Here is a 13,340-nt window from a genome sequence, read left to right as displayed (position 1 = left end):
ATAATATAACAAATATATATATATATATATATATATATATATATACATATACACATATAATTTAGTTTGATTAATCTCATATATATCATATTATATAACAATCATTATTACATAACATGTTTGTTTTTATTTTAACAAGTATAACATTTAATTATTTGTTTATATAATTTATATAACATTATATTTTTGTAATGGTAGTTGCAACAGAAGTACCAGAGGTTAGATAGGGTCTTTGAATATTGACAAAAGGGGGCTTTAGAATCAAAAAGATTGAGACTGGTTTAGATGGATTAGCAGCTGGCAGTTTAACCCAGTAGAACTTCTTGGTCAACTTCATTAAGGCTTGTAAACTAGACTAGTATGAAGACTACGTAGAATGTCACGTGGTGATGCATACCAATCACTGAATCATAGTTCTGAGTAGACTCAAAATGAAACTATGTGCATGCTTTGTCACCTGTAAAAGTGGTTGCTGCTGTTTTGTTGGTTGCTGCGTCGCCCCCTGCTGTTGACTTGTTTGTAATGTGGTAGTTTGAGCCTGCTGTTCTGCAGGCACTGTTGACTGAGGCTGCAGTGCTATGGTCTGTGTCTGACCTTGTTGCTGTGCAAACGGGCTATAAGCTGTCACAACCTGACCCATAAACATTGTTGTGGGTACCATGACAGCGCCACACGCCATTGGAGCCGTCACAATCTTAGTGACCAACTGCTGCCCGGCAGGAAACCTGAGTGACAAAGCAAGACAAAGAAAGAAATAATTACATGATTAATTAAATAATACTAATAATATTTGTAGAAGGTGTCCTGGGAAAGAGAATGAGGAAAACGACATGCACCTGTTGATTGCATTTCCCTGATTTATTTTTGGTGCCAGACTGCTGGGTATCTGCACAACATTGGCATTGGCAGGCTGGCTGATCATCATGGTATTATACACAGGACCATGCTGAGAAAGAGAATGAGAGAGAGAAAGAGACAAAAATGAGGTCATCCATTTAGATGGTGTCACCATATGAAGTGGAGAACAGGAGATGGTCACTGTTGATGGGCTACTTTAAAAGCTACTTCTCTAGGCAATACACGGCTAAAGGTACTGGTAATTACAGTAAATTCTGTAGTGTTACAAATGTCAATCAAACGCTTTCTTATATCTAATTGCAACAGAGTTGTTTTAAAAAAATCATAAGTAATATGTAATTATAAAATATAAAAGTGACAGTAAATATTAAAAAATAAATTCAAAAGATTTTTTTTTTCAAATAAATGTTGTTCTTTTGAACTTTCTATTCATCAAAGAATCCTGAAAAAAATGCATCAGTTTCCACAAAAATATTAAGCACCACAACCGCTTTAAACTGTTATGAGATCAGTTTCTTGAGCACCAAATCAGTATATAAGAATGATTTCTGAAGGATCATGTGACACTGAAGATAGAGGAGTAATGATGCTGAAAACTCAGCTTTACCATCACAGGAATAAATTAAAATATTTATATGATATTACTGTTTTTACTGTATTTTTATTTAGTTAACAAATGCAGCCTAAGAGACTTTTTTCATAAACATTTACAACCTTAAAAACTTTTGAATGGTAGTGTACATATATAATACATATTTTAAAAGGACCTGATCTGAAAGTTCAGATTTCATCAGGCATTGCATTATTTAATAAAGACTAATCAAGTGGTTGTCAGAGCAAATATTTACTGGTTGTCGGAGGAAAAATGATGAAAGTCACCTGTGTAACAGAAGAGCCCTGCTGCAGGGAACGAGGAGCCTGTTGCTGTGGAAGTGCTTGTTGCTGTGGAACAGTCCCACTCTGTGCTGTACTTGTCACATTTTGGCCCTGTATAGCTACGACCTTAGTCTGTGCTCCAACCCCTAAAATGTTAGTCTGTGCTTCTCCAACTTGTGGCAACTGTACACTCAGTCCACCACCCGACTGCTGCAGTATCATCTGAAAGACACCATTTCAATCACATGCTTTTGTTTCTTAATAACAGCAAAGTTGTCAATACCGATATTCACAAAGTTACATGTGTGTACCTGAGTGCCCTGTCCCTGCACCCTCTGGAGCTGCTCATGAATCTGTCTCAGTTCCTCCTGCTGTTTCTGAATGTTAGCTTCGATCATGCGTGTCCTTTGCTCCAATTGCTCCTTCAGGTGCTGCATTGCGTTCAACTGCGCAGAGAACTACATTCAGAAAGCACAGAAGAATAAACATCATGGTGTCACGGAGAAAAATCAAAAGTCAGTCATTTAAACGATGGCATATCTGATCTATCTGACAAACCAAAACACCATACCCAAAATAAACAAACAAAAAAAAAACATACACAAATAAACAAACAATTGCTTGTTATAAAGTCAGAATTGCGAGATATAAACTTCTCAAAAGTTTAGAAGCAATTCTGACTTTTTTCCTTGCAATTCTGACTTTTTTTCCTCGAAATTGCGAGTTTATATCTCACGATTCTGACTTAACTCGCAATTGCTTGTTATAAAGTCAGAATTGCGAGTTTATATCTAGCAATTATGACTTTATATAACTCACAATTGCAAGTTTATATCTAAAAGTCAGAATTCCAAGATGTAAACTCACAATTGCGAGAAAAAAGTCAGAATTGTGAGATTTTTTTATTCGGTAGCGGAAATGGGCTTCCATAGAAAACACCTAAAACAAAACAAAATTCTTACCAGGGCATTAGGTTGAACCTGCTGCTGTGGTTGAGGTTGTTGCTGTTGGTTGATTTGGACTGGAGATCCAGTCTGATTGGTGTTTTGAGAACTCATGGACTATCAAAATAATGCCGATAAGACCACAGTCATTACTCAGCTGCTATGAGGCACAAGCATATGTTAGGAATGCTTTGTAAGATAATTAAAGCCAAGTATTGACATTGATGAATACACAAGTCTCACCTGGGTGCTGATAGAGGAACGACGTTGGGGTGTCATATCAACATTGGCGGGCCGGGGTGGAGTGCTCACATCCATCTGTAGCTTAGAGAGAGTTGCTAAGGAAATCATACAGATACAAGAGTTTTAAACAGGCACAAAACCAGGAAAACGCATCAGAAGAGCACACTTTTGGCTCAGTTTTTCATGCTTACAGGTACAGGTGTTGTCGGAGACAGCGGTGTGCGAAGACTTGTGGGAGCTCCTTGAGGAGGTGGAAGGTGTGCGACTGTTACTGAAGCACTCCAGAACCTCCTTCAGTCTGGAGGTGTTTAACTGAGATTCAGAGCAAGAAATCTGAGACTGCTGAAAAGAGAGAAGAAAGTTAAGAAATATCTGTACTGTAACTGTTGATCAATGTTTTTTGTTTTGCAATGAATGATATACGGAGAGCAATTGTTTTTTAACGATTTATTTTTGGCATTTTCGCCTTTATTATGACAGGACAGATCACAACTGACAGGAAATGAAGTGGGAGAGAGATAGGGGGCGGGATCAGGAAAGGTCCTTGAGTTGGGATTCAAACTCGGGACGCCCATAGCGCAACAGCACTGTATGTCGGCGCGCTGCCCATATATATATATATACAGGGCCTAAAATTAACAATCGCCAAGCGCCAAATGCGAGTAAAAATCAGCGTTGGCGAGTATATGTAACAGTGTCAGTCGCCAGTTGGCGGGTAAAACTTTTATGAAATATAACAATGCAATGTAGTGAGAACAACAGCCAGTTTTTAAAGAGATTCGCTGTTTCTGACGTAAGCAAATAAAATAATCTTTTCCGAAGACAAGATCATCGTGATTGGTTAGCTGTTCTGTCATAACATAAGCGACAAGAGTGAATCAAATAATAGGATACAAACGGGCTGATATGGTCAGAGACTCAAGAGAGTCAGAGTAGAGTGATGGCCAGCTTACCCCTAGACACTGTTCTAATAACTTTTACCTGAGAAGATATTGCTGCTTCATTTCGGAAGATTCACTTTTCCCTTCTTTATTCTTCATAACCCGACGCGACACATACCTGGGGTTACGCTGCCGAAACGGTGCAGTGAAGTAGGCTATAGTTTAAAAGGTTGCTCGTTCGGCTGTACACAGACGCTGAGCCGCTGGGAAAATGTATTTAATAGAGACACCAGTAGCAGTATTGGTATCAATACTTCATTAATAATATACTACTTAGTAAAAAGATGTCATTTAAACATTTAAAATATAATAGTATCTTTATGTTGTTTCTACATTAATTTGGAGGTTCAATGTGAAATTGTGACTATAAATATGCGATGAATCATGATTAATTACAGGAAAATGTTTGATTATTTTTTTTAATCGATTGACAGACAGCACTAATGTTTCCGATTTCAATTTAATTTCTAATTTTATAGGTCCCTCCAGAAAGAGATTGGGACGGCCCCCACCCCCTTGGCCCCCTTCAAATTTTCAGTTTGATAATTCGACCCTCAAATGAAGCGAATTATATAGCCCTGCTCTAATCTGTTAACATGGATGCAGAAAAAAAATACGCACCACATACGCACTGCAAACTGAGTATGTGTGAAACAGGTGTAACATGATGGCCTGCTCCGTTTGCCGAAAACATGCAAAGGACAAGAATCTCCATTTTTTAAGGGAAAAAAAAGATATATATATAAATCAATAAATCTGTTTGTTGTTTTTTTCTTGTAAGTAAAGTAAAGGCCACTTATTTTATCAATATCAAATTTGCCCTCTTGACAGATAGATGTTCTTAGAATAGTTGTTGCTTAATATTTTTGTGTAAAGCGTAATAATTTTTTTAAGATTCTTTGATAAATACAAAGTTTCAAAACAAACAAAACTAAAAAATAACAGCATTTATTTGAAACAGAAATCTTTAGTCAACGTCTTAACTGTCATTCTTGATTCATTTAATGCATTCTTGCTGAATAAAAGTATTAATTTCCTTCTGAAAACAAATCTTACTGACTCCAGTCAGCAAGTATATAATAAAGAGGTTTTTACAATATAAAGTTAATTTACCATAAATAAGACACATGAATCTGTTAATCATTCAGTTAACTAACCATCTATACTGATAACCTCACATTTGATAAACAGACATGTTTCACCACTGCAGCGCATAAACTTAAATCACAGTCTCTTTTAGATAAGACATTCAACAGCATGTACATTATACCACATTAGTGGACTATTTCTGAGAGGTTACTATCTCAAAAGCATCTCACCTTATCTCCGGGCAGCTCAGGGGGAGGTTCCTCTATACCCATCTCTCTCCTCTGCTCTGCTCGCACCTCAGCATAACTACAGACAAAAACAATTCAAAATAAAAACATAAGCAAACTCACTATTGGTATCTTCCTGGTTTGTGTAGTCATCTGTTTGCCTCTGCATACCTCACAACTGTGTGTGTGCACACGATAAACTCTGGTCGTGAGTTCCACTGGTGATAGGTGATGTAGTAGTTAGTCTGGAGCCAAATCCACTGCTGCCCTTTAGTTAAAAAGCGATAATAACACGATTTCCCTTTTCCAAACTGCATTACTGCAAGCAGACAGAGAATAAGAGAGACTTATGAAGAAGAATATGGTGCCAAATGAAAGTTTCAAATATATGTAAATTTGTTTTAAACTCACAATGCTCATGGCATTTGGCCAGTGAATGCAAGTCATCTACATGATAGTAGTCATAGCCTGATGTTCCCAACACCTCAAAGGGCATATAGCCAATGATAGGTGGTGCTCTGTAACACAAGAACACACAGATATCTCAATGAAGGAAAAACTGGACGTTACAAACATGGAGAAAGTGATATTGTGAGTAAGTGTGAAAACCTGTGATCTAATAAGAGGAATTTCCACTCCAGACTGTGTCGAGACGTAAATTCTTCATTGGGCTCCTCCACCATGCACATCTCCTGTACACAATCAATAACAACAAACAGGTCAATATTAGAATGCTTTTGCTATTAATGCTTTGTTATGATGCATGCCTATGGTTGCTTGCTTTCAGAGAGAGTTTCTGTAATGGAGATCTATTTTTGCTCTGGATTTTCTGATTGATTATCAGCTTACTTTGATGAACTGGGGTTTGGCGAGCCTCACAGTCACAGTAAGACAGACTTTATCGTCGAAGGCCGGCTGCAACGAGTGCTGTAAAATTCCCTCAAGGCCATTTCGGGTTTCAAGAGGCACTGGGACAGCATTCAAAGTGGAGATTTGTGTTAAAAGAAATTGGCCGTCCATGCATTTTGCTTTGGGCAGTAACTAATGCAGTTAACATATGGTCGAGTATTTAGTCAGTTTATCAAGAGGAAAATAAACACTCACTGTTGGCGAGTGACTTAAAGTTGCCAATAAACTTGACATATTCATACACAGGCGGTTTCTTGGGATCCACAGAACCTCTGAGCATGTGACAACAAAACTCCATCTGGTTCTTGGCTGAGACAAATGAATAACAACGAAAAAACATTAGGCGCATGACAATATCAATTAAAATCACTCTTATACAGTGAAAATATGCTGAGGCAGCAGACATTGGCATAGAGTAATTTTTACCATCTCAGTGGGAAGCAGGACAGGACTATTAAGTGACAAAGCTTTCACTCTTTTACCAATATTCACTATATATATCTATATCTGATTTGCTAAAAAACAACTTAAATGGTAATTGTTTTAAATAAAATCAACATTAATTTCAAACAAACATCAATTGCTGCCAAGTAGAACTAAAATGTTTCAAGTGCAAAACCTTAAATATACATAAACAAAAGGAAGAATGTTATTGAATCATTTTTCAAATATACACTAATAAGTTAATTGTGAACTAAAACTGAAACTGTTAAAAATAGTTTTCTTAAAATTGAAATAAAGCTGAAATTAAATAAAATCTAAATATATGAAAAACGTAAATGAAAATGAGAAATGCTGCCTTTGAAACTAGCAGAAAAAAAGTTGAAGTAATGAAATTATTAAAATTAAAGCTGAAATAAAAAAATTAAAAGCAAATAGAAACATTAACAAGTAATATAACTGACAGAAATACATAAAATTACAAAAACTTAAAGCTAAATACCAAAGTAAAGAAAGAACATGAAAAAACAGAAAGAAGAAAACTAAATATAAAAATAACACCGATACAAATTATAACAGCAATAAAAAAAAGTTTTACCTCTTTCTACATAAAAAAATGAGCACGCCATGCATAAATATACAATAACATTGCTGAGTTTTTTCCCAATCAATTCAATGACATTTTGAAATGTTACAAGACAATCTGTCGAAATTACTCTAATTATATTTTTGTTACTGAAGTGTAGATGAGGAATGCTCTTAAAACATTTTTTAATGCTCTCATTCATGCCAGTCAAGAAAGGATCACACACCTCGTGACTTAATGGCCAAATAAAGAGTGCAATGCAATATTCACAATGTTGCTTAATTCTCGCCATGAATAATTGGTATACTGCCCAGCACTATGGAGCAGGGAAAAATACCACAGCAAAACAGATAGGGTACAACGGGGCTAAAGGCAGCTTTGATATTATTTTCATCTAAACCACTAGATGGCACAAAAACGTGACGTAGCACTTTCCAAAACATCGGTTTTTCAAGATGCACATGTTTATTTGTCTGATCTTTGACGCGATCGCGCAGCAGCGCAAAGTTGATTCTGTTCTTACTTGATCTAATATTTGATGTTTTTTAAAATGTTGTAGATTTAAATAGCAAATGAGAATCGCTAAATTTAATGCATATATTTTAATGATTTCGTTTCTGTATTTTAAAATATATTTTTATATTAACATATTTTAATGACAGTATATTATTGAACAAAAATGAATTCTTTTATTTTTCAAAATAAGCAGAAAATAGTACAAACTTTGCTAAAGTGATTGTTTTGAACAAGTATTTGTATCAATACCGTGTGCCTTTTACCCCATGTGTGGGGTAATTCACCACCTCATACATTTATAAGACTTTTAAACAAAATAAACAACTTGATTTTTTTTCACACAAAATCTGTTGCTCCATTAATGTTCAATACAACAAATTTTTTTTTTTCTGCAATTATACATTTTAGGCGCAGTGAATAGCACATTTTTTCTTAAGGTGGGCCTTTATGCCCGTTGTACCCTATCTGATAGGGGTTTTGGGGTTGGATACTCACATTTGAGGTAATCAGAGTTGAGGTTTTCAATGTCTGGGTGTGAGGACAGAGCTTTATAGACTTCTTCATGCTCCCCCACTGGTAGAAAGTTTAAAAGGTTCTGATCCACCAGGTCCGACTGAAACAAACACGATTATATATGAACATATGACAGATATAAAACGTAGCAATTCCAAGACCAAAATAAATATTTAAATAGACTACAAACAATCTGCCAACTGTCACTTACAGGCAAATGCTCAAGTAGAGAAGTTACGCTTTCTGAGGTGTAAATTATGTTGCCGTCTGTCAGCATCACTATGAAGAACCCATCCAGTGCCTTAAAAAAAAAAAAAAAACGCATTACTAAAACAGCTCCAACCCATAAACTAAAAAATGTAGAAGTGATGGGTGAAAAATGAAAAATATTAAACATGAATGAGGATGCACTCATTTTTTTATTAGTGGAAACACAACAGGAAGAAACCGAAAGAGAAAAACAAATACAAACACAAATATTGCCCAAAGCAAGGTCATACCTCTAGCATCAGCTGTGTAAACTCCTCATTGCTAAGAAATGGGGGTTTCCAATCTTGCTTGATCTCACTTGACTCAGACTGTGCAGCAATTTCTGCATGTGAACACAAACAATTCCTTAGAAATAGTTTTCCTCGGATCTGCATGTTTCAGTTGCTTAGAGACTACACTACCTTTAAAAAGTTTTGGCTCGTTAATCAAGTTACCTTTAAGAAGTTTCTTATGCTCACCAAGGCTGCACTTATTTGAGGAAAAACAGTAATATCATGAAATATTATTACAACTTAAAATAATTGTTTTCACATAAAATACTGTAGTAGTATGCTGATTTGTGGTCATTCATTCATCCATCCAAGATGTTCATGTCTTTCTTTCTTCAGTCGAAAGAAATTAAGGTTTTTGAGGAAAACATTCCAGAATTTTTCTCCATATAGTGGACTTCAGTGGGAGCCAACTGGTTGAAGGTCATAATTGCAGTTTCAATGCAGCTTCAAAGGGCTCTTCACGATCCCAGACGAGGAATAAGGGTCTTATCTAGTGAAACGATTGGTCATTTTCTAAAAACAAAATAAAAATGTCAAACGTGGTTAGTTCTTCGTCTGTGCATTTCGGTTAAAAAAGGTAGGGTAGTGCGAAAAACTCATTTTCTCCTCCAACTTCAAAATCGCCCAACATCGTTGTTTTACTTTTTTTTTGTAAAGGGCATTTGATTTTCTTTGCATGTTCGCTTTGTAAACACTGGGTTGGTACTTCCGCCGATGTCACGTGTGACCTTTCTAACGTGATTATGTAACGCATGAAGTCAAGGTAGTGCAAGACGAGCATTTGTGGTTAATAAGTATATACATTTCAATTTTTTTTTGAAAAAATGACTGATTGTTTCGCTAGATAAGACCCTTATTCCTCGGCTGGGATCATGTAGAGCCCTTTGAAGCTGCATTTGGACCTTTAACCTGTTGGGTCCCATTGAAGTCCACTATATGGAGAAAAATCCTGGAATGTTTTCCTCTAAAACCTTCATTTCTTTTCGGCTGAAGAAAGAAAGACATGAACATCTTGGATGACATGGAGGTGAGTAAATTATAAGGACATTTTTATTCTGGAAGTGAACTAATCCTTTAATTCAAGAGTGAAGTCCAGTTATAATTATATTTATATATTTAACTTAGAAAATAAAATATCTGGAAGATATAAAAATTCATTGGTGATATAACCAATGTATCTGGAGTTGGGGGTTAAGCATATTGCATTGTGGGATTCTGTGCAGTATGATGTGATTTATACTGCACCCTTTTGGCATTTTTGTAGGTCATCCAGGCATACAGAAAATTAGCATATGGCTCACAACACACATACTGCAGAAACTGCATGAGTAGCATGATAGTAGAGCTGCATAATAAATCAAGATTACAACTTTTGCTGTGATAAATTGTGAAAAGTGATGATTACAGCATTCCACTTGGATGTAAATCACATGCCAACAGTTTTCTATGTATTTGTCTTCTTTCTATATATATGGCTTTTTTTTTTGCAGCAGCAGCAGCAGCAGTTGAGCATTAGAACCCATCACACACATCTGCTGTGTGCATGGGTGCTATGGCAAAATAATAATACAGATCTGTAATTATTCCAGTAATTATTTGCCTCACCTTTGTGCTTGCGCAGGTAGTCTATGCTTTTCTGCAATATTGTAGACTTGTCCATTTTGCGTGTATTTCCAGGCAACATGGTGCCAAGTTCCTTAATGAGGACATTGAACTGGTCTCGCCTTTTCTTCTCTGACTTATTTCTCGAAACTCTGATTGAAGATAATAAAGTTGAGAAAACGAAGCATTAGAAAAGGCTGAAAATGCGTATTCATGATAAACACATCACTTCAGACTTGCTGGAAGAAAACTACAACTGTAAACATTAATCTTTAGACCAATAGCTGAAGCATGCAAGCATAACCCGTTAAAATAGTGCTTTTAAACAAGTTAGCGTGTTTTATGATGCGTTTATGATATTGACATATTGGCTTATGTTGTTCATGAGAAAAGTGAACAACATAAGCCATATTAATAAGCCCAGTTCAGATTAAGTTAGAAAAATGCTTGCGTTTTAGTAGCAATGCAAGAATACATCTTGTGGTTTTCACATACAAATAAATACTCATGTCTACAAGTAAAACAAACATTCTTGTTGTATTCTACAAGTTGGGACCATTTTATTATCACGATTATGTGATCTCTGTTTATACCCATTTCTATTACAATAATATTTCATAAGTTAATATTTAATTGTTCATTTCAGAACAAATAAAATCAGCAATTTAACTCACCGTTTCACCATCAGCCCATCAAAAACACTACCATCATCCCTAAAATAGGACACGCATTTATTCTCTGTGTGATGGAAAACCATTTTTTATTTTCTGTAATACAGTTACATGTCTATGTCATAAAATTCTGTTTTTTTTTTGCATATTACTACAGAGAAAAAGAAACAGAGAAGCGATGTCCTTCTAAAAATAGACTAAGGCCGACGACAAACTCCTACTGTACTTTCTTTAATATGTAAATGCAGAAAGTGGAACACTGAAAATGCATGGGTGAATATAAAATTGTAATTACATTTTAATAAGCAGGTTGTTGATATATGCATGCATGAATTCATACATTAATTATATCTAACTACATTTTCTGTTGTGCTACTAAAGCACCTAAATTATTTTTGAAGTACCATTTAAATGTTTGGGGAATGAATTAATACCTTAATTCAACAAGGATGCATTAAATTGACCAAATATGACAATAAAGAAATCTATAACTTAATGAGAGATTACTATTGTAATTTAAATGCTTTTGAACTTTCTATTCATCGAAGAATCATGAAAACAGTATCACGGATTCCACAAAATAATTATTCCAGCAAAAACATCATTTTTAACTATTGATAAGAAATGTTTCTTGTACACCCATTCAGCATATTAGAATGATATCTGAAGGATCATGTGACACTGAAGACTGGAGAAATGGCTGCTGACCATTCAGCTTCGCTATCACAGGAATAAATTACATTTTAAAATATATTACAATAGAAAACAGTTATTTTAAAATGCAATAATATTACTGTTTTTACTGTACTTTAAATCACAAAATCAGCATTGCTAAGAACCGTTTCACCATCAGCCCATCAAAAACACTACCATCATCCCTAAAATAGGACACGCATTTATTCTCTGTGTGATGGAAAACCATTTTTTATTTTCTGTAATACAGTTACATGTCTATGTCATAAAATTCTGTTTTTTTTTTGCATATTACTACAGAGAAAAAGAAACAGAGAAGCGATGTCCTTCTAAAAATAGACTAAGGCCGACGACAAACTCCTACTGTACTTTCTTTAATATGTAAATGCAGAAAGTGGAACACTGAAAATGCATGGGTGAATATAAAATTGTAATTACATTTTAATAAGCAGGTTGTTGATATATGCATGCATGAATTCATACATTAATTATATCTAACTACATTTTCTGTTGTGCTACTAAAGCACCTAAATTATTTTTGAAGTACCATTTAAATGTTTGGGGAATGAATTAATACCTTAATTCAACAAGGATGCATTAAATTGACCAAATATGACAATAAAGAAATCTATAACTTAATGAGAGATTACTATTGTAATTTAAATGCTTTTGAACTTTCTATTCATCGAAGAATCATGAAAACAGTATCACGGATTCCACAAAATAATTATTCCAGCAAAAACATCATTTTTAACTATTGATAAGAAATGTTTCTTGTACACCCATTCAGCATATTAGAATGATATCTGAAGGATCATGTGACACTGAAGACTGGAGAAATGGCTGCTGACCATTCAGCTTCGCTATCACAGGAATAAATTACATTTTAAAATATATTACAATAGAAAACAGTTATTTTAAAATGCAATAATATTACTGTTTTTACTGTACTTTAAATCACAAAATCAGCATTGCTAAGAACGTTTTGAGTCTTTTTACAAAACAAAACATTAAAAAAATCTCGCTGAACCTGATCTTTTGAGCAATAGTGTGTGTGTATTGTTGTGTGAAGTTGGTTTGAGCTCTACCTGTCTCTGGAGCTCATGATAATGCTGTCTCATGGATCAGTCTGGGGTTAAAAAACCTGATGCATTGGGAAGACATTGGTGAAGAGGACATGCCAATGTGAAAGCCTGTGGACACAAAACATTAGATGAATTAAACGGTGAATTAATAGTGTAGTTTAATTTTGTTTGACTCTGTTCTTGCTACAGTCAGAGGTAAAATGTTAATTGATGGACACACAGAGTTCGGGGCCACATGACCACTTACTCAACATAAATAGTTTTCTTTACAAAAGATATAAGATATATTCAAACTTTTACTACATTTTCACTCGCTGGTTCAAAAAGTCACACTAACGCTGCATCAGACCAAATCATTACCGACTTTAAAAGCCTCTGGGCGGAGCTCCTTCTTCTTCTTTGGAATTGTTGGCGTATTCCGCACCATAGGCACATACCGCCACCAACTGTTTCTAATCATACATGAATGATTGTCCCGCCTCTATTCGTATTTTATTTATTTATTTTTTAACTGTTAATTTTATTTCGGGCTCACCCAAGCTGTATTTCTGGCTGCTGCGTGTTCAGCTCCCATGCCAAAAAACCCAGCTTGTGTTTCTTTGAG

The 13,340-nt window shown here is 35.2% G+C and overlaps 1 protein-coding gene across 6 annotated transcripts in view; it reads right to left on the bottom strand.

Annotated features, from left to right (window-relative positions):
• Positions 1-13,340, bottom strand: part of LOC107754154 (circadian locomoter output cycles protein kaput-like) — a 15,235-nt gene extending 1,895 nt beyond the window's left edge. Inside the window, exons 1-20 of one of the 6 annotated variants that reach the window (XM_016570506.1) lie at positions 13,272-13,340; positions 12,740-12,844; positions 10,291-10,439; positions 8,644-8,735; positions 8,355-8,444; positions 8,126-8,243; positions 6,283-6,396; positions 6,028-6,146; positions 5,788-5,870; positions 5,590-5,696; positions 5,350-5,497; positions 5,182-5,257; positions 3,113-3,263; positions 2,922-3,016; positions 2,697-2,795; positions 2,046-2,192; positions 1,795-1,956; positions 1,738-1,758; positions 837-946; positions 458-725 (exon numbers count right to left, since the gene is read on the bottom strand). In XM_016570506.1, the coding sequence (XP_016425992.1) occupies positions 458-725; positions 837-946; positions 1,738-1,758; positions 1,795-1,956; positions 2,046-2,192; positions 2,697-2,795; positions 2,922-3,016; positions 3,113-3,263; positions 5,182-5,257; positions 5,350-5,497; positions 5,590-5,696; positions 5,788-5,870; positions 6,028-6,146; positions 6,283-6,396; positions 8,126-8,243; positions 8,355-8,444; positions 8,644-8,735; positions 10,291-10,439; positions 12,740-12,756 (2,166 nt within the window). In that variant the 5' untranslated portion in view covers positions 12,757-12,844; positions 13,272-13,340. Of the gene's footprint in view, positions 1-457; positions 726-836; positions 947-1,737; positions 1,957-2,045; positions 2,193-2,696; positions 2,796-2,921; positions 3,017-3,112; positions 3,264-5,181; positions 5,258-5,349; positions 5,498-5,589; positions 5,697-5,787; positions 5,871-6,027; positions 6,147-6,282; positions 6,397-8,125; positions 8,244-8,354; positions 8,445-8,643; positions 8,736-10,290; positions 10,440-12,739; positions 12,845-13,271 lie in introns of all 6 variants that reach the window. The other 5 variants (XM_016570507.1, XM_016570502.1, XM_016570504.1 and 2 more) reach the window with 5 other exon arrangements.

The sequence above is a fragment of the Sinocyclocheilus rhinocerous genome, unplaced genomic scaffold (genome assembly GCF_001515625.1).
Source record: "Sinocyclocheilus rhinocerous isolate Xijiao unplaced genomic scaffold, SAMN03320098_v1.1 scaffold681, whole genome shotgun sequence".
In the NCBI taxonomy this organism is placed as follows: domain Eukaryota; kingdom Metazoa; phylum Chordata; class Actinopteri; order Cypriniformes; family Cyprinidae; genus Sinocyclocheilus; species Sinocyclocheilus rhinocerous.
This window is presented reverse-complemented; position numbering and strand designations above follow the sequence as displayed.